Source organism: Phalaenopsis equestris, unplaced genomic scaffold (assembly GCF_001263595.1).
Source record: "Phalaenopsis equestris unplaced genomic scaffold, ASM126359v1 Scaffold000297, whole genome shotgun sequence".
Classification (NCBI taxonomy): domain Eukaryota; kingdom Viridiplantae; phylum Streptophyta; class Magnoliopsida; order Asparagales; family Orchidaceae; genus Phalaenopsis; species Phalaenopsis equestris.
The window spans coordinates 475,454-500,055 of NW_018164739.1; the positions used below are offsets into that span (position 1 = coordinate 475,454).

Genomic DNA, 24,602 nt, shown 5'->3' on the forward strand with positions numbered 1-24,602 from the left:
CAGTCGTATGTCATAGACAAAAAGTCTCACATCAGCTAGGTGTACGGCCGAAGAGCAGTATTTAAGTCTTGAGTTGCTCACCACCCCAAAGAATTCTTTTGGAAGACAGTCGTATGTCATAGACAAAAAGTCTCACATCAGGTCTTGAGTTGCTCACCACCCCCAAAGAATTCTTTTGGAAAGTGACAAGTGATATCAAAGCATATTACTGTCTGTCAGGTATATGGACTCTCCATAATGGTCCAGTGGACTCTCCAAGGTCCAGTCGGTCTGTGACGAGGGTGTCAGGTGATTGGGTGGAGAAGAATGTCACGAATAAAAAATCTCACATCTGCTAAATGTCGACCTGAAGAACAATATTTAAGTCCTAGATTGTCCAACACTCCGAAGAGCACTTTTGGGAGGTGACACGTAGCTATAAATGTATCACCGCACCTAGCCAAAAATGATGTGAAAATACTGATTTCAATTGATTGAAAAACTATAAAAACGCGGTTTGCCCAAATGGGTTTGGGTGTGTTTTGAAAACGCACAGCTCCAAATAAACTGCCCAAACGGGACCTAAAAATTAAAGTTAATTCTAAAATTTAAAATTGCAAACTAAGTTAAATTGTGACTAATTTAATTATTTCTTTATTGAGTATCATTGGGTTCGATAAGAAGTCCAAGTTTTCGAGGCTAAATAAAAATTTTGACTGTAAAGTTAACAATAGTTTCTTTATGCTATTTTTTATTGGATTTTCTTTAAGTTTGTTGATGTTATTCGGTGCCACATAATATACCATGAAATTGGTGAGGGGGAGCAACATTGACAGTAATATTTTGCAAATATAAAATCAATGTTTGCTCTAGTGCTTTGTAACTTTTGTTCACTTCCGTTTGGGACAGTTTATTTGGTGCGGTGACATTTTGAAAACGCAATTGAGCTGTTTAGGTAAATTGTATTTTGACAGCTTATACATTTTCAAAATGTTGAAAACAGCGTTTTCACACTGCACATACCTAGGTGCGGTGACAACTTTCTAGTCGTGGTTTCAAAATGTTGAAAACAGCGTTTTCACACCGCACATACCTAGGTGCGGTGACAACTTTCTGGCCGTGATCTGACTTTTTCAAAAAAATAAAAAATTATAATAGCTACCGCACCTAACTTATCAACATATTATTTTTTATCAGCTCCAACCAACAATTAATTTTATTTTTGAAACTTATCATAGCACATTCATTTTTTTAGCATTTTATACATTATTATGATGTTAGTATTGTTTTTCATGTTAAATTCTTTGCAAATTAATTCTCTTTGAATTTTAAAAGATCATGTCAAATATGTCGAGCACATAAAATTAAATTTAATCTTAATGAAACCAAACACTATTATGAATTTAACAGCATCGGGATATAACTTTGGTTATAAGACCTACGAGTTTAACTGAGAGCACCCGATGTTTTTTTTTATTATTTTCTTTTGGCATGGACCGACGGTTTGTGTTTGCTAGGTATTTAACCAACAATTAATGGACGACTGACCAACAATCAAGTTTTCGACATAAACTGACGATCTTGACATTTCGATTATGTTACCGACAGACAATTGACTCGCTTAAGGGCTCGCTCCGCTTGGCCTCTTTAGCATCTCTAACATCCATATAAGCTGATTTCTTACTCAACTAATTCAAGAGTTAGATTCATTCATTTATTCTTCTGATTTGTGGCAATGTGCATTTCTTTTTAAAAATAATTGATAATATGTCATTATTTAAAAAATGGCTAATTATGTGTCCATATTTTTTAAAAATTTTCATTTTATTTGCATCTGCTTGTTAAATATTAAAATATTAGGTTTTGATTGATGTTATTTTAATATTCATATTAAACATGCTTGATTTAAAATTTTTAATTATTTATATTGAACGATGATGTTAAGAAAAATTAATTAAAATTTTCAATTATTTATAATATAATATATTTACCCCCGCTAAGGGTCCGTTTGGGGCAGCTTGTACGTTTCAGGATAAGCTGTTTATCATGAAACGCGGCCCGCGGCCCGCATTTAGTGTAAAAACTCAAACGCAGTTTCGGATAAGCTGGCGAAACGCGCGAACCAAACGGTACGGCGGTGTTTTCAAAACGCTGTCGCCCACACTTATAAACTGTCTCAAACGGACGCTCAGTTTACATGCATGCCAGTCTAAGCATGTGCATCATTTAAATTACAGTAGCGCAGGATTTTTAGCTTTTTAAGGAGCATTTACATACTAATTCATCAAATCATGTGTATTTACATATTTAACACCTATTGAGGAATGCAGTACAACAGGATCAGCTATATTTTAAGGAAATTTACATGCATGCCAACAATTTCTTTATGCTTACGTATCTAAGACCACCTTATATTTTATATAATTTTATTATCCAAATGCATATAAAAAGGATATAAAAAGGGTATAAATAAATATTATTATTTAATTATTTCAAGTCAAATTAAGCCGAATGCGAATAAACAAATATGTGTTCGTGTTCGGCTCATTAATCAAACTCAAAAAATTGTTTATATTTGACTTGCATGCTTATTGAATTGTTTGACATGCCTATTGAATCTTAAATTGTCCTTAATAAACATGTCTCGAGAGATGAGTTAGATGGAGGAAAGAGGAAGTAGGTAATAAGTTAAGCTTCACTGTAGGGAGAAGGGGGAGCGGCCCCTTTATTTGTCCTCTTATCTAGTATTTATAGGGGCACATTTGTACAATTACAGAAGGGATGGAAAAGTTATGAAAATCATTCTTAATACAATTGATGTTATACTTAATCGTATAGATTTTATAAAATATATGTTTATAATTTGAATTATAATATGATGGTAATTTGTTGGTCGGTCAGCTTGAATTCGATCAGTCGAGACGACCAGCTGAATGGCGTCCCTGCCTTTCGAAGTAAATATCGATCGGTTGAGACCTCATAGAATGCAATGACTAGCTTGCGATCAAAGGTCGATTATAATGAATTTCTTGCAAAAGTGTGTCGGTCGATTATAATGACGCGGTCGCTTGTATGACAGTAGTATGCCCTAATTGTGTGACTGCCATCCAAGTCGTTCGACTACTTGTGATTCGTGCTGACAGTTTTGGTGCATACATAACAGTTCCCTTTTTTTTTGCTCATTGAAAACTACATCTACGATAAGGACATGAAAATTATTAGTGTTCAATGGGACTAGAATAAAAAAAACAATTTAATGAGTAACTCTCCTTGGATTATGTGCCCAGAATGCTCTATAAATAGAGTCATAAGATAAACATTGCATCTGTTGCCATTACTCTGCCTTGAAAAATTGAGTTGGACAATGGTCGATGGTTTGAGCTGGACTGTTTTGGGCCCAAAATTCTAGCAAAGGTAGGCTACAGACTACCAAATTTGGAAAAGAAGGATAAAATTAAGAAAAGGAAATGGTCGATGGTCGAACTTGTGTCGGCTGATCGAATTAACTCGTCTAGGAATCCGAAGGAATATGCATCGAGAGTCCCTATTCATGAGACCGTGGACCCTCAGCCCGATACAGTTGTGAGCTATGAGGTCGGAAAGCCCAGCTGACTAAAGACACTGAAGAGGGTGGAAAGAGGTCGGAGTGGGGGAAGATCAACATCTTTCTTCTACTGCTACTGTAAGAACGTAGAGGTGCCTGGTATGAGGGGGAGAGAAGCCTTTCCACATTTTTTCTTTGATGGATAGTTTTATGGGTATGTAAATTTTTTTAATTAATTTATTTAGTTATTATCATGTTAATGCAGGTGAGTCCGTTGGTTCGGAAGGACACTTGGACGGAGGACCGCTAAAGGATGCAACCGAGTCGGTCCTTAATGTTTCAGTCGAGCCTCAGAGGGTGGTTGTCATGCTTTCAACCTTGACCAGTGAAGGGGAGTGCCTGCAACCCGAACTTATGTCTTCGTTTGGTCCCCTTATGTTGGCTTCTCATCAGGCTCCATATGACTATCGGAAGCTGCCTTATGATTTTGTGGGATTTCATTCAAACGTTACTGGCCGCTCAATTGGGGCGACTAGAGGGTCAATCATAGGGCTAGTGCAGGAGCAACCAGCTCCTCCGACAACCCAGAGCTCGGAGGTAGTGGCCCTGCGGGTGAAGTTTGCCACTTTACGGAAAGGGCTAGACGAGGTGTTGCGCGAGTTGAGAGCACTTCACGAGTCGATGAACATATGAATAACGAGTTGAGAGCACTTCACGAGTCGATGAACATATGCAAGTTCCAATGCAAGGCTGATCGATTAGAGCAGATTAGGAAAGATGGGGCGATAGTCCTTTGAAGACTAATGCATAAGGGATATGGCTCGACTGAGGCATTCAAAATGAAATGACATTTGAATAAATTTGAAAAGACATTTGGTGTGACCCTTATCATAACGCAAGACTTCATTTTACTTGTTCGCTCTATAAACAGGGCACAAAACCATTGTTTCTTAATTTACGTATTCCAATTTTTGCCTCTGAGCTTTTGATATTCCTTCTTCTATCATTTCTGGAAATCACCCCGAAGTACTCCCCAACCCTCTTCGACTCCATCAGGGGTGTTGATCACTCATTTTTTTTAGAAAGCAGAGTGAAGGAGTTGCATATGAGATATGTGTTGGATGACAGCGCCATGCTTCAGAAGTTTTCGGGAGAGGCTCAAGCGACAGACTTGGTGGGGAACAATCTGGTCTTTTATAGGGACCAGTTCAAATATTACCTCTGATTGCCTTTATGTGGTGAGCTCCAGAGCGCCTTCAAAACATGCGGGGTTATTCCAGCATAGATACTGTTGAACTCCTAGTTGATGTGATGACCTTCATCCTCTATAGTCATCGGGAGTCAAATATTACCTCTGATTGCCTTTATGTGGTGAGCTTCAGAGCGCCTTCAAAACATGCGGGGTTATTTCAGCATAGATACTGTTGAACTCCTAGTAAATGTGATGACTTTCATCCTCTATAGTCATCGGGAGCACATCTCCTGGTGATTGAACTATTCACACATTTCTCTTCATTTAAGGTCGATAGTAAGGGATTTGCCATGTTCTCAAGAGGCAAAAAGCTCCACTTGTTGGGAGTAGAGAATAAAATAAAGTATTGGAAGAATAATTTTTTTGTCGGCTCTTGTTCTAGCATCTGGTAATCCGAATCAAACTGTCAGAGAGAGAGTAGTGAGCAGGCTGAAGTCCCATTTCAGAGAGCATGGAAGGTCGGTCAGGCAATGTTGATTGGTCGTTACATCTGGGTCCCCCAATACACCGCTGAGGCAAAGGTTACCCGTGTGCTGACGGGCAAGATGATGGAGGAATTGTGGCGCCTCTCTGATGTCAATGAGCATATATGAGTGAAGGCAGTGAAGGAGAAGCTCGCCGTTAAACTTCATAAGTAGAAGCGTCCCTCGACACTAGGTAACTCCGTATAAGTGGAGGATCTGCTTCCTAACGGTGCAGCCTCAAGGAACAACTTCTCCGTGTCTGAAACTATTGTTGTCATTCAAGACACAATGACTAACAAGGTCACTATTGTTCCTCAAAAACATGCTTCTCATCTTGTTGACGCAGAGGAAGGTGATAGAGGAGTGTTTGCTTCCAAGGGAGCTCCAGAAGAGATTGCAGCTACAACTCCCTCTTCTTCTAGAGTTGACGCGCAGACTAGCACGTCACCAATTGTCGTCGCTCTGACGGATTCCCAGGTCAAGGGTCCTTCATTCAATCTCTTGTCTGAGAGGGACAAGGCCAACCAGGCCTCCTCGTCTGCCACGTCTAGCTCCTTGACAGAATAATTTTATCCTCTAGAGGTCAGGTCCCGCCTTCGCTCGAGGGAATAGAGGTAGGTCGGTGAGGAAAGGAGCCGATGGAGGAAGCAGATGTCCCACTCCCTCCCCTCTTTGTTTAAGAGAAAGAAGAGGGTCTTCCTGTGGGAGGCCATGCGTAGGAGTGCCAAAATGATATGTCAAGGGGCCCATAAGCGGTTCCTTCTGCTGGATCAGTTTTTAGACTGATACCCATAGACGAACAACAACAAGGAACTGCCCCCAGCTTTGTTGAACCTGTTACGGTCTGAGGGACTCAACCATACTATGAGAGGCTTTTGTTGAAAAGTGCTTCTCCAAAATGTGGATCTATGGTAGTTGATGGCGGTGCAAACCGCCCATTTTCTAGGGTTAGCCTTGATCAATCTGAATCTGTCACTGGAAAGAGCTAAGAAGAAATAGACCTTGTTGGAGGTTGATCTAAAAAGGACCCATGACGATCGAAACATGTGGGAGCTCAAGTTCAACAATTCCATCAGGGCCAATAAGGAATCCCTCAGTATCGTAGCGGCCTTAAACTTGGGGTCGATTAGGATATATTCAGTAATTTATTTATCATGACATGGTTGATTCTATGTTCTCTGACTATAATGAGTTATCCACTCTGACCAAGATGAGCCGGTTGAAAATTCTGACGGAGAGGATGATTTGGGCAATGAAGAAGGGTCGACCACTCGCCAGGGTCCTGTGAAACAGAAACTTTTCTTCCATCTCCATATTTTTTATCAGAAAAAAAGATATTTGTATCCACCCTTTTTTTGAATATATGAAAAAAAACTAGTTACAAAACTTTGGTCATAACAACTACATTGTGGTGTATTTGTAACATAACTATCCACCAAATTATATAGTATATTGGTCTAACCCATGTTAGTTTTGGTATGATCCAAGTCATCTCTTTGATGTCATAAATAGTATACATCATGTCGTGCCTTAACAAATCATATTCATACCTTAGCCTCAAATGGTATGACATGTCAGAATCCCTTATAAGTCAACATTCATTCTAGGTACTTCTCGACTTCTGTTCTTCTTACTTTTGTCCATTCAACATTGACATTTTGAGACTCTGCATTCAACAAGACCAACCTACTCTTTTTGATTTCCTAACGCTCCAGACACCGTGTTTCATCCTCAGCAGTCGTAAGTCATGTCCTAACTCCAATAATGATGCCATTGCCAAGAAACATAGGAAGGGTGACATGTATGTGTTGCAGGGGCAGGGCAGGGTGAAAGAGAAAGGGGGGATAATAAGAGGGAACTTATAGTTGAGATAATAAACATATTAAAGAAAAAATGAATCCCTGTAAGAGAATTAACTCAATTATTCTCAATCATTTTTTAGAGTCAAAGCTTCCTTTTCCTAGCTCAAATAAAATGTACATTGATTCCTCGCTAACGATTATAGTTGTAATCATATTTATATGAATAATGAAACTTCCGATGTTAACTATACAAAAATGTTTATTTTACTAAACAATGGTAAAAACTACACAATCATGTTCCTTGAGATTGTTTAATTTTTCTTTTATTTTTTCTTCTTTGATTTTTTATTTATTATTCTTTCTTTTGTGACATCTCATTATTTGAAGCTCTACCATCATATCATCGAGTAACTAATATGTGCAGCATATTTTCATAATCCAAGCAAATAATTGGCTCAATTGATTCATGGTTAACCAATAAGAATCAACTGGGATGGTCGGTGAAGTTCAATCTAGCCATTTTAATCGAAATGACTTAATGGGTTGAATTGAGTTTAATAGGATAAATTGGTTCAATTGGCTAAGTAAGGAGCAATTTGGATGTATGTTAACATGTTTAAATCATCTGGGTGGGTTATTTCAAGCTCAACTGATCTCATCCATCAATGTATCCGAATATGGGTTTAAGAAGACTAATTGGCTAATTGGGTTGATTTAATAATCAATTTGGCTTTAGGTAAATATATATAGTCGATTAAATCATAATGAAAAGTTTTGATTACACTTATTCGATAAAAATGTTCAAAATACATTTTAAGTTTCAATTGGGTCAACTTGGTTTTTGATAAACTAATTGACCAAATCAAGGGTTAATTAGGCTCATTTTACTTGTGGTCAATCTATTCACTCAATGAAATATATAGGTTAAATTAAATGGGCTAATTTGATGGTTTTGATCTTATTAGTCTAGATGGACCCAAATAGGCTAACTAGGGTTCCAAGACTCAACTAGGCTAATCTAAGTATGTCTAACTGATTTGGATACAATGGGATTAATGACCATGTTTAATCGCGTTAATTTCATATATTATCGGGTCATAGCAGGTTAGTTGGGTTTAAATTAGGCTAGGCAGCGTTAGCTTGATGGGATCTCAATAGGGTAAACATCGAGAAGCTAACTAGTGAAGAAGAGGAGTTTGTGATTGAAGCCATTGGAATGTATACATTGACAGAACTTATGACACATAAAAGAGATTAGGAATTCATGATACGGACCTAGTATGCGGTGATAGATCACAATTTGAATTAAGATTTGAATCCTTTTGAATTTTGGTTCAAAACAAGTTTCAAATTTGAAATCACATTTGAGTCATTTTCTAGTGTGTTCACATTCATTCAAATAAGTTCTAAAAACTTATGAGTCAAATAAATTGTTTGGTAAGGCGGCCTTTCATTGGTAATAATTTAATCCAAAATGAATCTTCAGATATATTTATTAAACTAAATATAAATGTCCAATACATACAAGAGCTATTAATTTGATCATCATATAATAATTTTAAATAAATTTTAATTTTCAATAATATGAAAGCTATTTTTTTGTTTTATATTTCAATTCAACACAAATTGATGGAAGTGTAACCTTTTAAAAGTTATTAAATTATCATCTTTTGATACCATTATCATAAGTATTAATATATAATAATATGAATACTATATTAAAAAATTAATATTTTATTTAATTAAAATCAAATATTTAATGCAATTGTATTATTTTGCTTAGAATTGTTTTAATTAGAAAATGCTATATCACACTGAATATTTATTAAAAATGATTTATTTCTATATTAAATAAATATAATAAAACAAAATATTGAAAATTAATTTTATTTAAAGATAAAAGATTATTATTTTTTGTTTAAAACAAATGTTTTTTATTGGTCATTAAATAAAATGTAATTACAATCCTAAATTTAACTTTAAGGAGATGTTTGGCAGCCTTTTAGTAGGCGGATTTAAGAATGAATTTAGCTTAAATCCAATCAATTGCAGAAAAAAACCTAAGCCTTAAATCCAACACTCCGTTATATCGAATTTTCTCGCATCTGTCTATTTTTCCTCGCACTTTATATTCTTCACGACTTAAATCCAAATTTATTAGATCTGAGTTGCAGACGGCGATGTTGTTAGATTTATCATTCCATGAGTTTGAAGTTTTTTTGTCTCAAAATAAATTTATTAATACTATTTAAAGTAAATCCAGAGCAATAAGATATTGGCCTAAAAGCAACAAAAGAGTAAAAAGATATTTGCAATCAAACCCTTAAATCCTACAGTTTGCAGCTGATAGTCCAGCCGACAGCCATGGCTAGGCGGCGAGTGCTGCTTCTGATGAAGCCCTTCGACGTCTACCCTCCGAGGCCTAAAGCAAAGGATTCCTCCTCCTTTCTTCATCGAACGGTGAACGCACACGTATTATTTTTCTTCTTTCCCGAGCTTTACTTACCATATGGTACCTTCTAGCAAGCTGAAGCATACGCTAGGGTTTGCATTCATTGGAAATTCGGGCTCATTTTGTTTCTAAACAAAATATTTACAGCTGAAATAAGAAGTTCTTCGTAATTCATTGTTCTTGAATTAATATCGGTTAAGGATGATTGTTTTTGCCCCGCGAGGCTTTGATTTTCAGTAATTTGTAAGCTTAAGAAATTATGACATGATTGAACTAGCCCGGCTGTAGGGCAAAAACAGCTTGCACTGTAGCTAATAGCATATAAAGATGTCCTCTCATGTCATGGTGCAATAAGGCACTTGTGAGCAAAATATGGCAATCTATGCACTCACAGGCTTGTTTTTTTTCTGTCTTTTTTTCCTTAAAATTATTTTGGCAAGATTATCTTTGCAAGAACGAACCTCGTGTATAAAATAATTTGCAACATTCAATTTAGTTCTAAAGCAAAATAAAACGAGTCTTCATTTAGGTCTAGCTTATTTGTATTTCACTCTCTAAAAGTTAAAATGGTGGTATTTTTGATTTGATATGAAAGATTTGAATGGTATAAATGCAAAGAGTAAAATTTAGCTGTTAGATTTGTAAATACATAGGTAAATGCCCCTTTATCTTTTATACTGTTGAATTTTAAATAGTTATTATTTTTTTATGATTTATTCTATTTTTAACTTAGTGCACACTATGCCATATGCTATAATTCTATGTTACTTTATATTGCATTATTTTCATTGACAAGTATGCGAATAATAATATGTAATCCATTCTCCTCAACTTCAAGTTTTTCTGGTTACAAAAACTTAACGTTGTTCTAGGAAAAGCCACTAACAAAAGTAGAGTCCTTTTGTATGTAAACTTTTTCACCTTTTTCCTAAATTCTGAGTTAGAAAAGCTGCTTTTGGGAAAACATAATAGGACTTGCATTTGAGAAACTAGCTTTTAATAGCAAAGTAGAAAAGCATAAATCATTCCAATGAAGTCTTATACTTTAGAGAATTTGGATGCTATTAGAGGATGAATTGGATGGCCTTTTGCTTTAGTTTTTATTCAGTGAAATCTATTTTGATGGAAATATAACCTTAAGAAGAAGAGATGAGGGAAATCCATCAGAATTACTAACCCATGAAGAGAATGAAGGTGAAGAAAAACATTGTGTACACCATCATCAGTAGAAGCTTTTCTTCACAAATTCTTTTTTGATACACTCAAATAGTTTTTCTAAAAGATATCTGAAAGTTTGGAGGTTCTAAGGCGAGGAATGATTGACATGCTTTTGCCGGAATAAATATGATGTTGTGATTTGCCAGATCCAGGATTCATGGCCATATTTTCATTTCATTTTATTTTATTTCATCCATCCATCATGTTTCATGATATTGGTTGCTTTATATGTTTGGATTTATTGGGTTGTTTAAGTTGGCAGGGTTACTCTAGGGTAGGGTCAGTCAATTTAGAGTATTGTTTGGTTCATTTAGAAAGGCAGGACACAACCTGATTAGGCAAGATATGAGTATATCAACTTTTGGATGGTTATTGAAGATATGATTTAAAAGAAGATGAGGTCATGTGATTGCAAATATAATTGAAAATGAAATATGGTAAGATTTAACTATCCTCTTCAGAAAAAAAATATAGCCTTCACCCTGCTTTTCCCAAACTTCATCTAGTTCGAGCAACTCCATTTGATTTCAAAGAATAACCATTTCCTTTTAAAATTCAGTTTAGGAGTTGTAATATTCAGTGATAGTGTTGGCAACTTGTCACGGAAATTTGTGATTTTAAATGCAATTTTAAAGCACTAGACTATGCTTTTTAGGTCAGGGTAGATCCTTTGGATAGCATCCTGAATTCCTTTGGAATTTTATGAGTCAAGCAATGAGAAATGAGTTCTCTGCTTCTGAAGAATTTTAATTCAATGCATATTTAAATTGGAACTATTCACGAAAATTAATTTCATTAATTTTTTATTGAGTGATTTTGAGGGATTGACCTCAATACAAGGGGTAAAAGTTTGATTCATGGCCAACGTTAGTGAAGGTCTTACTTCTCAGTGAAGGAGAGCTCTTTAGTTCTCGACCCTTCATGGTATGCCATGATCTACACCGAATTTTGTATTATGGTTTGAAACCTCGCTTGATACCATAAAAACTGTAAATTCTGAGAGAATAGTTTTTCCCTTGTATCCTATGAATTATATGGTTTTTATTCATATTTATTTACAAAGTCGTCAAAAAAGGAACTAATTTAAATTACATTGGTTTTATTTTCTTCTACCAATGGTGGAAATCCTTGTGTGTTGTTAAAAATTAAAGCTGTATCTATGGAATAATTTAATATTATAATCAAAGTAAATATTGTAATATTTAACCCCACAAACAAAGCCTAGCATGCATGGAAAAATGTTGAAATATTACCATACATTAGAAGAATAAGTGTGATGGTGAGGTGATTTTACTGGAGGCTTAGACTGGTGTTAGATTATTTACCCAGATTCATGCTAGATTCATACCATGAAGGTGGCGACTAGTCTAGAAAGACATTATCTTTTTGTTAGGACCTTTCGCTGGTAGATCCCTGTTGTGAAAAACGATAACAATAAAGCGAAAAAACCAGATCGAGAAAAAATACAAAATATAAAACACAGTGACACACACAAATTTACGTGATTCGACAAATTGACTACATCCACGGAGCTGTAGAGAATTTTATTAGCTTGAGGAATAACACCCGCCGATCACCTCAATAATTACAAGAAAGTACTCATTCTCTCTCCTCTCCTCCTCTTCTTCTCTCTCTACTTGAGATCTTCAAATCGAAGCACACCAGAAGAACTTGGAAAGCTACCAATATCGAAGAGAGATAGCAAGGGGAGCTAGCATGCCTATTTATTAATTTCTTAATGAGTTTATCATGTCATTAAACTCATTAAGAAATTAATCAAATACTAATTATTTTATTTTCTCTTCTGCAACAAATTATAAAAAAAATTAAGAGCAATTAATTTAACAATTAATTTCAAGTATCAAATCTAATTTGCCGCCAAATATGAGAAAATGTCAATTTGAATAGTGAATAAGTTTTTATATTCGCAACAAATCTCCCACTTGGAGACTGGTACACAAGTTGCATCATTCGCTAGCTGTGTCGCACTTTTCTTCAAACGTGACATCCTCCACCTCTGCAACTTAAAACCTCGGTCTTCATGCCAGAAGACCAACTGAAGTCGAACGCAGCTTCAGTTTCCAAGAGTAACACCCTTAGTCGACATATCCTCGTCAACATATTTTTGCACCTCCAAGCTCTTTCCTGGGTTACTCATTTTTCTGCTTACAACTCTCACTGCATGGGCAATATTCTGTCTTTGCTGAAAATTTTTTTCAACAAGTTTAGCCTTGTACTTCTTACTGCCATCAAGTGTAGTCTTCACCCGGTACACACACTTATTTTTCAATGTCATCTTCCCTGGTGGAAGTTCTGTCAGCTCCAAAGTCTGATTCAATGGCAGAAAATCCATCTTTTCCGGTCGCTTTCCCAGTAACGAAAGATGAAATTTCTTTTTTATAGAGGTAGTCCTCTATCGTAGTCCTCTATCTGCATCATCTGCATCATCCAATAACCAAAATATGTGTCATTAAACTTCTCGATTCCCGATGTCATCACATCATCTCTGATCATCGTTTTCCCTCAGATTCGATACTGAGCTCTGATACCAGTTGTTGTGAAAAACGATGATAATAAAGCGAAAAAATAGGATCGAGAAAAATTATAAAATATAAAACATAGCGGGACACACAGATTTACGTGGTTCGACAAATTGCCTACATTCATAGAACTGCAGAGGATTTTATTAGCTTGGGGAATAACACTTGTCGATCACTCCGATGATTACAAGAAAATACTCTTTCTCTCTCATCTCCTCTTCTTCTCTCTCTCTCTACCTGAGAGCTTTAAATCGAAACACACCAGAAGAAGAACCTGGAAAGCTACCAATGCCGAAGAGGGATAGCAAGGGGAGCTAGCATACCTATTTATTAATTTCATCATGCCATTAGACCCACTAAAAAATTAATCAAATAATTATTAAAACTTATTAATTATTTTTTTTCTCTTCTGCAGCAAATCATAGAAGGAATTGAGAGCAATCAATTTAACAATTAATTTCAAGTTTCAAATCTATCTTCTGCAGCAAATCATAGAAGGAATTGAGAGCAATTAATTTAACAATTAATTTCAAGTTTCAAATCTAATTTGCTGCCAAACATGAGAAAATGTCAATTTGAACAGTGAACCAGTTTCCATGTTCGCAACAATCCTTGGGTTGAGATTCATAGGAGATACCCCGATGCTCACCAAACATACATTATTTTTCTCTTGGGACATTTCGGCGGTAGACCCCCGAGTTGAGATCCATATGTCATACCCTGATAGCCGCAGAACAGAGATGACATTTCTATTGTGACTCGCGATGGTAGATTCCTATATTGAGATCCAAAGATCATACCCTAAATGTGCACAAGAGTAAGATTTTCTTTTTATTGAGACCTTTCAGCGGTAGATCCTTGGTTGAGATCCACAAGTCAAAGATTATCTTTTGGTTGGGAACTTTTGTAGACATTTTTAGTTTGAGCTCTAATTTCATGTCTCGATGTTCACCTATTCAATATTTGTCGTTTTGTTGGGACCATTTAAAGGCAGATTCCTAGATTGAGAATCATAGATCATGCCCTGATAATCACCAGGCAATTTATTATTCTATTGGAACATTTCAATATAGATTTTTGAATTAAAATAAATTGGACATGCGCTGATACTCACCAAATATAACTCTCAAACTTCAAGCGATTGCATTTTTTATATTTTGTAAATTTTAAAGCTGCTATTATAACAAATATATGACTAGTTAAAGATGGAAAGAGAAACATTCCTCAACGGAGTCGTCAGAAATATGTGGGTTCCGAAAATTCACGACCGCTCCCCAAGGCTATCAACATTTTATTTTATTTTTTATTTTGAGAGAGCTTTGGAATGTCGAATTTTCAGAAGGTAGATTATATTGCAGACAGAACATTACCCAAATATTTTGCTCTCATTTAGCGAGAACTTTTTTGATATGAGGTTCGGGGTTTTCCATAGGCGCAAGCTTCTTTGTTTAATTAACTCTCCCGACAATACGAGAGCACTTTCGATGATTATGGAGAGCTATTAAGAATTGAAAATTGAACATATAATTGCAGCAGACTTAGGATTTAAGTTGTAGAAATCACTTGAAGTTTAAAGCGGATGGTAGGGGAATGAAGCTAAAACCTGATTATGATACTATGGTTTCATCATCTTAGGCTGTTAATGTCTCTGTTCTACTTCGTCAGAGGAGGTTGTCGACCCAATCTAATAGAAGGATTCTGGGCAGCAGACATGGTTTGTGTCATCCAAGAGATCCTTGTAGACCTGGGGTGAATGTTTGTCTAAGAGGTAAAATTTAAGTTAACTTTAGCTAACAAAAGGGTTCTGGTTTACGTAGTCAGAGGAGGTTGTCGACCCAATCTAATAGAAGGATTCTGACCAGCAAACATGAGTTGCGTCATCCAAGAGATTCTTTTAGACTTAGGGTGAATGTTTGTCTAAGAGGTAAAATTTAAGTTAACTTTAGCTAACAAAAGACTTTGTGTCAATCAATTATACCCTTATGATTCACCACTTAAAGGGTAGAAAGCCGTTAGGGAACATAAAAACTGCGATTGTAACTGTAATTTAATGATACCATTTGATGACAACCATGCTGTCAGAGGGCTCTGATTATAACCGCTATCTTGTGTCATTTTGCGGTAGAACCATAGGGACAGAGGACTCAGGCTACGTCCTTACTGCACGTGATTGCTTTGATTGTGAACATAGAGAAACACTTAATATGACATTCGTTTTTTGTAAGCTGAAATCAATCAAATGTTTGTCACCCTCGACAAATAGTTGCGGATGATGGATAAAATTTGCTTTTAGCTTTTAGTGATTGAATTTTAACTTGAATTTCACTTGATTATTTTGAAAATTTTGATTTAAAGATTGACTCTTCACATTTTAAACCTTTTAGATTTGAAGGGGAGATATTTAGTTTTGTTTGTTTAGTCTTTTTAAAGTATAACAGTCGACTCCTATCCTTATGTGTAGGAGATCAAAATATCTGATTTTGACTTGTAAATTTTCATTTTAGAATTTGAACATTTATTAAGATTTAGTAGATTTGTGATACGCATAAAAAATGACTACTTTTTCATCTATATTTTATGCTCAATTTTATTGATTTTTAATGATATTACACTTTAAAGGAATATATTTTGCATATTTTTTGTTTCAGGGATAAGAAATGAAGTTTTGGAGAAAAAAAAAACGGTGCAATTTGAAGCAAAAACAAGCAAGAAAGAAAGTTCTGTTCTAACACATTTCGATATCTCTTTCTATGTTTAATCTCTTTTACACTTCTCACACATTTTTGAATGAAATTACACTTTAAAGAATGTTGTTTTTATGTTTATTTTGTAGGTCTATTTGTTAGGAACACAACACAACTGAAACAGGGCGAAATAGAGTTAAATGGAGCTAACAAAGCAAAATGGTGGAGCTGCGCAAGGTGGGCGCTAACGGCGCCAGAACAAAAAACGACGTGAAAATGGCGCCGACGGCGCCCACAACGCCCGAGATGGTTTGGACGCGATGCTGGGCGAATTTCTAGAAGATTCAATGTATATGGACTCTTTTTAGAAGGTTGCTTGAGGCGTCTCTTGGGAAATTCGTCCCTACACTATAATAAAGTGTTTTTATGTCAGAAAATGTGGTGTGTGTGAGTGGAAAAAATGTGGAGAATGTCTAGAGATCTTAAAATAGGAGTAGAAATGTAGATTTCTACCTTTTTGGAGAGAATTGTGAGGGGATTTTGAGAAAATCTGTAAGGGAATGTTTTAACATTGCATAGATCAGCGTGAGACTTTGTGGGAGAGATTTTCATCTTTCTTTCAAGGGAAAAAAAAAACTAAGTATTGTGTTCTTCAGTATCTTATGATTTTGTAAACACTTATCTAGTGAATTTGTTTTGATTTAATGAAGTTTTTTGTTGTGTTTTCTTTCGTGTTTTGTGATGTGTTTCTCTTACTCTTTCTTCTTTTTTAGAAAGTGACGTGAGAAGATTATGTCGTTATTTTTCTTTTACTTTTCTGTTGCAATGAGTATGATTCATGTTTTGGATATTAGAATGCATGCTTGAAAAAATTTTAATTATAAATGTGATGGTTTTTACTTGCACTTCATTTACATTATAATAAGAGTTTGTTGTAGTGTTAAAATTCGTTGTAATTGTATTAAGACCCGAGAGACCATTGTTATTCTCAACAAGGTGAAACCACATTCAGATCCCATAGATGGTCAAGTTCATGGGAGATATATATTGTTAGGCGTAGAATTGGAGATTTCAGGGTGACAGACTAAAATCCCCAATTTGGTCTTAGAGTTTAAGAACTAAAGCGAGCGTTAGCCTTCAAGGGAAGGGAAGTGAGAGCTCTGGAGTGAGAGCTAATATCCTCCTAGCCTAACCACGGATTTAAGGATTAAACCTGAGATTAACCAATGATTTTATATAACATTGAATCAGGGTAGAGAATTAAAATTGCTCATATTTGGCACATACAATATTTAATGTATCTCATTCCTTTACATTATCAAATTCGCTACATAAGAAGAGTATTTTTTTAATATCTTAAAATTCTCCAAACCAATTCATTCAGCAAGAGTTATCTTTAAAATTAATATTTACATTTAGGAATAATTTTTAGGAATAATACATTTAGGAATAATTACTATCCTTACATTTAACATTCGCATTTAGGAGTAGTTGCTAGATAAAACACCATTTTAATCGACATTCCAAACTAAAGACTAATAATAGTAAACTGGAATTTGACTAAAGAACTCTTTCCTCGCTTCCTCGTGAGATCGATATTCAGGGCTTAATCAAAAGTTCTATATTACTTGAAGCGATACGTGCATTTGCATAGATAACATAGTGTATGAACTATTTGCTATATTTTATAATATTTCAATTTTATATATTAGCTGCTAAATATAAATTGGGTCAAGTTTTTTATCGTCTTTTGAAATAAATTAGGTTAAGTTTTTTGTCGTCTTTTGAAAGCTAAATTACTGCGTAATTACAGGTCGGGTCATGTTTTTGGCACCGTCTCAGGGGAATTGCATTTACATAAAACATGCAGAAAAACAACACACACTAGGGTCGCATCAAGTTTTTCGTACCGTTGTCGGGAAGCTTTGGTAAGAACTTTAGGAGAATTTTAGTTGAGGTAACTAGGCTTAGACTTGACAAACTGTAGTGTCGTCAAAACTATTTTTGTGTGTAAAATTTTTTTTTTGTATGAAAAAGTGTTGTGAAAAAAATGTTTGTGTGAAAAACAAGGTGTTTATGAAAATATTTTGTTGTGTTGAATATATTTTTTGTTTTATTTGTTTAATTGTTAATGTATTATTTGTTGTGTTACGTATGCGAAATAAATGATCCGTAGGACTTGTGCCTTATGATCCTGAGTTAGAAAAAAGAAAAAAAACAGAAAGTACTTGAAGAACTAGAAATAGAAATGGAAAACATTCAAAATAATAACTTAAAAAATCATCATAAATCTTTTAGGGATTATATAAATCTTACGATAGATGAAATTCACTCAAGTATACAAACTCCTGTCGTAGAAGCCGACTCATTTGAAATAAATCCAGATATTATCCAACTGGCGCAGAACAACTAGTTTGGGGAACTTCTTCGGAGGATCCCTATTTACATTTATCCAATTTTCTAGAACTTTGTGCTACATTTCGTTATAATGACATGTCAGGCGATGTTGTTAGACTACTTTTTCCTATCTCACTAATGGAGAAAGCTAAATTGTGGTTATAATCATTAGCACTTGGCTCTATTAAGAATTGGGAGAAGTTAACTCAGAAATTCCTAGCTAAGTATTTTCCACCTTAAAAAGCTGCTAAACTTAGAAATAATATTATTTCATTTTATCAGTATGAAGGGGAATCAATATACGAAGTTTGAGAAAAATTTAAGAAACTCCTAAGAAAGTGTCGACACCATGTTAGTTTTAGATCCCAATTTATGAAATTCAATATTAAATTTAAGTTTAGTCCTCCCAATTCTCACATTAGAGTCATTTGAAAATTTAAAGAATTCAAAATTTCAAATTTATTTTTGAGTCTTGACAATCCAATTTTAAATATTAATATTATTATTGTTGTTTACAGATTTAAATAAGTTAATTTTTTGGCAATTTTAGAAGTTTACAAAGTCAAAATCTTGAATTATTTTATAAGTTTAGAATCATCATAAATTTTGGCAACCTCTTGATGTCGTCCCTGATTAGGGGTATGCTTCGGGGCGTCTGTCTGCCGAGCTGTCTATAAGATGCACTGGTCAGTGTCGTGAGACACTGCGACCGGAAAAGATCTTCTAATCCACTGGTCTATGAGACACTTGTGGGTTTTCACTTTTCCTGTATTTTCGGCCAAAAAAATCTTCTAATCCACTGATCTATATGACACATGTGGGTCTTCACATTTCCTGCATAAAATGATATAAACCTAAAACATGCAGAAAAAAAATACACACTAGGGTCGCATCAAGTTTTTCGCACCGTTGCCGGGAAGCTTTGGTAAGAACTTTAGGAGAATTTTAGTTGAAGTAACTAGGCTTAGACTTGAAAAACTGTAGTGTCGTCAAAACTATTTTTGTGTGTAAATTTTTTTTTTGTATGAAAAAGTGTTGTGAAAAAAATGTTTGTGTGAAAAACAAGGTGTTTATGAAAATATTTTGTTGTGTTGAATATATTTTTTGTTTTATTTGTTTAATTATTAATGTATTATTTGTTGTGTTACGTATGCGAAATAAATGATCCGTAGGTCTTGTGCCTTATGATCCTGAGTTGGAAAAAAGAAAAAAAACAGAAAGTACTTGAAGAACTAGAAATAGAAATGGAAAACATTCAAAATAATAACTTAAAAAATCATCATAAATCTTTTAGGGATTATATAAATCTTACGATAGATGAAATTCACTCAAGTATACAAACTCCTGTCGTAGAAGCCGACTCATTGAAATAAATCCAGATATTGTCCAACTGGCGCAGAACAACGAGTTTAGAGAACTTCTTCGGAGGATCCCTATTTACATTTATCCAATTTTCTAGAACTTTGTGCTACATTTCGTTATAATGACATGTCAGGCGATGTTGTTAGACTACTTTTTCCTATCTCACTAATGGAGAAAGCTAAATTGTGGTTATAATCATTAGCACTTGGCTCTATTAAGAATTGGGAGAAGTTAACTCAGAAATTCCTAGCTAAGTATTTTCCACCTTAAAAAGCTGCTAAACTTAGAAATAATATTATTTCATTTTATCAGTATGAAGGGGAATCAATATACGAAGTTTGAGAAAAATTTAAGAAACTCCTAAGAAAGTGTCCACACCATGTTAGTTTTAGATCCCAATTTATGAAATTCAATATTAAATTTAAGTTTAGTCCTCCCAATTCTCACATTAGAGTCATTTGAAAATTTAAAGAATTCAAAATTTCAAATTTATTTTTGAGTCTTGACAATCCAATTTTAAATATTAATATTATTATTGTTGTTTACAGATTTAAATAAGTTAATTTTTTGGCAATTTTAGAAGTTTACAAAGTCAAAATCTTGAATTATTTTATAAGTTTAGAATCATCATAAATTTTGGCAACCTCTTGATGTCGTCCCTGATTAGGGGTATGCTTCGGGGCGTCTGTCTGCCGAGCTGTCTATAAGATACACTGGTCAGTGTCGTGAGACACTGCGATCGGAAAAGATCTTCTAATCCACTGGTCTATGAGACACTTGTGGGTTTTCACTTTTCCTGTATTTTCGGCCAAAAAAATCTTCTAATCCACTGATCTATATGACACATGTGGGTCTTCACATTTCCTGCATAAAATGATATAAACCTAAAACATGCAGAAAAAAAATACACACTAGGGTCGCATCAAGTTTTTCGCACCGTTGCCGGGAAGCTTTGGTAAGAACTTTAGGAGAATTTTAGTTGAGGTAACTAGGCTTAGACTTGACAAACTGTAGTGTCGTCAAAACTATTTTTGTGTGTAAAATTTTTTTTTTGTATGAAAAAGTGTTGTGAAAAAAATGTTTGTGTGAAAAACAAGGTGTTTATGAAAATATTTTGTTGTGTTGAATATATTTTTTGTTTTATTTGTTTAATTATTAATGTATTATTTGTTGTGTTACGTATGCGAAATAAATGATCCGTAGGTCTTGTGCCTTATGATCCTGAGTTGGAAAAAAGAAAAAAAACAGAAAGTACTTGAAGAACTAGAAATAGAAATGGAAAACATTCAAAATAATAACTTAAAAAATCATCATAAATCTTTTAGGGATTATATAAATCTTACGATAGATGAAATTCACTCAAGTATACAAACTCCTGTCGTAGAAGCCGACTCATTGAAATAAATCCAGATATTGTCCAACTGGCGCAGAACAACGAGTTTAGACCAGATATTATCCAACTGGCGCAGAACAACTAGTTTGGGCCGTAAGGAGTGATGGCCTACGTTGTGGAGTAACGAAACACACTACAAAGCAACGCATAATCCTGAATAATGTGCAGTGATGCACCTCCAATACATGCACTAAATTTTCCGCCACTACTCTCAATTGCAACTGCTTATGCCTATATTTCTAGGAATTGTTTAAACCTTTTCCGCCCATGGGACAATGTTTTGTGCATTTCCTCACCAATTTGTAGTGAATCATTCTGATAGGGCTATGCGTCGTGGTTTTTTCCCTTGTTGAGTTTTCCACATAAATTTTTTTTCTCTATCTGTTACTTCTATTAATGTGTGTGTGTTAGACTTTCATACAATTAGGGCTGTCAAAATGGCTAGTGTTCACAAACAAGTAGTGTTTAGCTTGTTAAATAGCTCGTGCTTGATTCGTTCGCTAAGCAAACAAGTCAAATGCGAACAAACTTTTTATATAAACAAGTTCAACACAAACAAAGTTTTAATTGTTCTTGTTTGGCTTGTTTAACTTGTTTATATATATATAATTGATTATTATTTTTTAAAATAAGTTGATTGACTATAATGCTACAAATATTTATAATCAATTAAAATTATTAATTAAAAATATAATAAAAATAGGTTAAATTATATGTAAATGATGTTTGAATATAAATAATAAGATTTAACTCTCGCCTCAATCCTTAATATTTTGGGACTGTATGATTAAGATTGTCAAAATGACTCTTTATTTGTGAAGTTTGGCTCGCTAAGCAAATGAGTGGAACAAGAATACATTTTTTTTTGTTGAAAATATAAATCGAACATGGCCCAGGCTCACTGGTGTTGGGCTCGTTTACACGCTAAAGGCAAGCACGGAGGAGAGATCGACATAGAGTTCAGGAGGATCAAGCGGCTCATACGTGTGGGTTAAGGCAAAGAATGTTGATTCCAATTTAATGGATCGCTAAAGGACAAATCAAAAAAATGAGGATTGGACTTTTGGAATTCTCTTTTTATTATTTTTGAAGGAGTGAAAAGATAAAAGATACAAGTCTGGGTGTTTTACAATGCAACACAACACCCAATTTATACTAACTAAGGCATACTGAAACAAAAAAAGAAACGTACACAATAAATACAAGAGAATTAAGTGTCTTCAATTCGCGCCTATTTGAATTGATTACACATATTTGAATTTTGAATTTGAATTTAAGATTCAAATTCAAAATTAATGATATTGTCATATTTAATTCATTTAATTCAAAATTAATGCTATTATCATATCTTCTATATTTGTTCCACTAATCAACTCATGCCTATTATGAAGCCACTAATTGTGTAATCAATTCAAATTACCAATTCATAATTAGTCTCACAATCTCTCCCGTAAGCTTGATTTGGTTCGAAGTTGTTTACGCCAACTAGCTCTCACATTTTCGCAAATTTAACTCTTGCTAGAGCCTTGGTGAGAATATCCGCATGTTGCTCTCCGGTGATTACGAACTCAACGACGATCTGACGATTCTCGACACACTCGCGAATAAAGTGGAAACGAGTGTCGATGTGCTTGCTGCGTCCATGAAACACCGGGTTCTTTATTAATGCTATTGCAGATTTGTTGTCGACGTAGAGAGTTACTGGTTTTGGCTCGTTTCCAGTCACCTCGCTCAACAAGCTTCTCAGCCACAATGCTTGGCATGATGCCGCAGTGGCTGCCATGAACTCTGCCTCACAGGATGATAGAGCAACGGTTCGCTGCTTCTGAGATTGCCAAGTGATTAGATTCCCGTTGAGATAAAATACCATTCCTCCGGTGCTTTTCCTGTCGTTTATATCACCGGCTAGATCACTGTCAGTAAAATAGTTCTTCAGCTCCTTGTCCTCTTTTGTATTGAATCCCGTAGCTCATTGTTCCCTTTATGTAACGAAGAATATGCTTCACCGCCTGCTGGTGTAAAGTGGTAGGCTGCTCCATGTAACGACTCACCATGCCAACTGCGTATGAGATATCGGGTCGAGTATGGGTTAGGTACCTGAGACATCCGATGACACGCCTATACTTGGTGGGATTCACAACGATTCCTTCCACATCCTTTCCGAGTTGCAACTTTGCTTCCATTGGATACTTGCTCGGGTTGCAATCTACCATTTCGAACTGCTCCAACACCTTCTTTGCGTAAGCCGATTGCTTCACTGTGATGTGGTCTTTCTTTTGGTCTACCTCGATACCGAGGTAGTATGAGAGCAGCCCAAGATCACTCATCTCGAACTCCTTCATCATTTGCTTCTTGAATATCTCAACACCATCAATGCTGGATCCCGTTACAATCAAATCGTCAACGTACATGCCGACGATGAGTACTTCTGTTCCGTGATTCCTCGTGTACACAGCCTGCTCTTGAGGACACTTCACGAAGCATAGACTCATCATTCTCTTGTTAAGACAAGTGTTCCACGCCCTTGGTGCTTGGCGTAGTCCGTAGAGAGCTTTGGACAACTTGTACACCTTGTGCTCTTCATTCTTGACAATGAATCTTTCAAATTGGGTGACGTAGACTTCTTCTTCAATATCACCATTGAGAAAAGCTGACTTGACGTTCAAGTGGTGGATCTCCCACCCACGATGAGCTGCGAGGGCAAGCTGCAGGGCAAAGAATTACCCTGACGGTATCAAGTCTCGCCACAGGTGCAAAGGATTCCTCGAACTCAACTCCTTGCTTCTGCACGTAACCTTTCGCCACCAATCTTGCTTTGTGCTTAAGGATGTTGCCTTCGCTGTCTCTTTTCAACTTAAACACCCATTTTAAGCCGATGAGCTTGTGACCGGGTGGCAAGTCGGTGAGCTCCCACGTCTTGTTCTTCTCGATGGACTCGAGCTCTTTTTGCATGACCTTATTCCACGTCTCCTCAGTTGCCGCCTCATGATATGTTGTTGGCTCATCGGTAGTGAGCAACAATAATTCATCAAGATCCATCTCTACTAGTGGTGCTTCCGCATAGACCTCGGCAAGTGAGCGAAATTTCTTGGGAGCATCTTTCGTTGTGGGTCTTCCTGAGTTCTCTTGTTGTCGTTGAGAGTTCGACGTGACCATTGGTGTCATTGGCGAGGTTGAGTCTGCTACTTCTCTGTCATCTTGTAAAATTTCGAACTCCATTCATAGAATTTTATATGAGCTCGTTATCATCGTCGCACCATTCCCACTTCTTCTCATCTTCAAACACAGCGTCTCTGCTCACAAGAATTTTTCTTCACATGTGCGGTACATTCAAATGTGCGGTACATTAAATAATTCAACAATAATTCAACAATAATTCTCCTCTTCAAACATATTGTGGATCGAGAAATCTGTGCGCCTTACTTCCGTCTTCGACGCCAAGATACACCATTGCTTGACTTCGATCATCGAGCTTCTTGAGATGTGGACCTGCAACCTTCACATGTGCGGTACAT

General features: G+C 35.5%; 1 protein-coding gene across 3 annotated transcripts in view; it reads left to right on the forward strand.

Annotated features, from left to right (window-relative positions):
• The first annotated feature begins 9,340 nt into the window (after positions 1–9,340).
• The window catches only part of LOC110025442 (probable NADH kinase), a 21,690-nt gene continuing 6,428 nt past the window's right edge, over positions 9,341–24,602 (forward strand). For 2 of the 3 annotated variants that reach the window (XM_020725920.1, XM_020725921.1), the window contains exon 1: positions 9,341–9,513. In XM_020725920.1, the coding sequence (XP_020581579.1) occupies positions 9,406–9,513 (108 nt within the window). In that variant the 5' untranslated portion in view covers positions 9,341–9,405. The remainder of the gene's footprint in view (positions 9,514–24,602) is intronic. The other variant, XM_020725922.1, reaches the window with a different exon arrangement.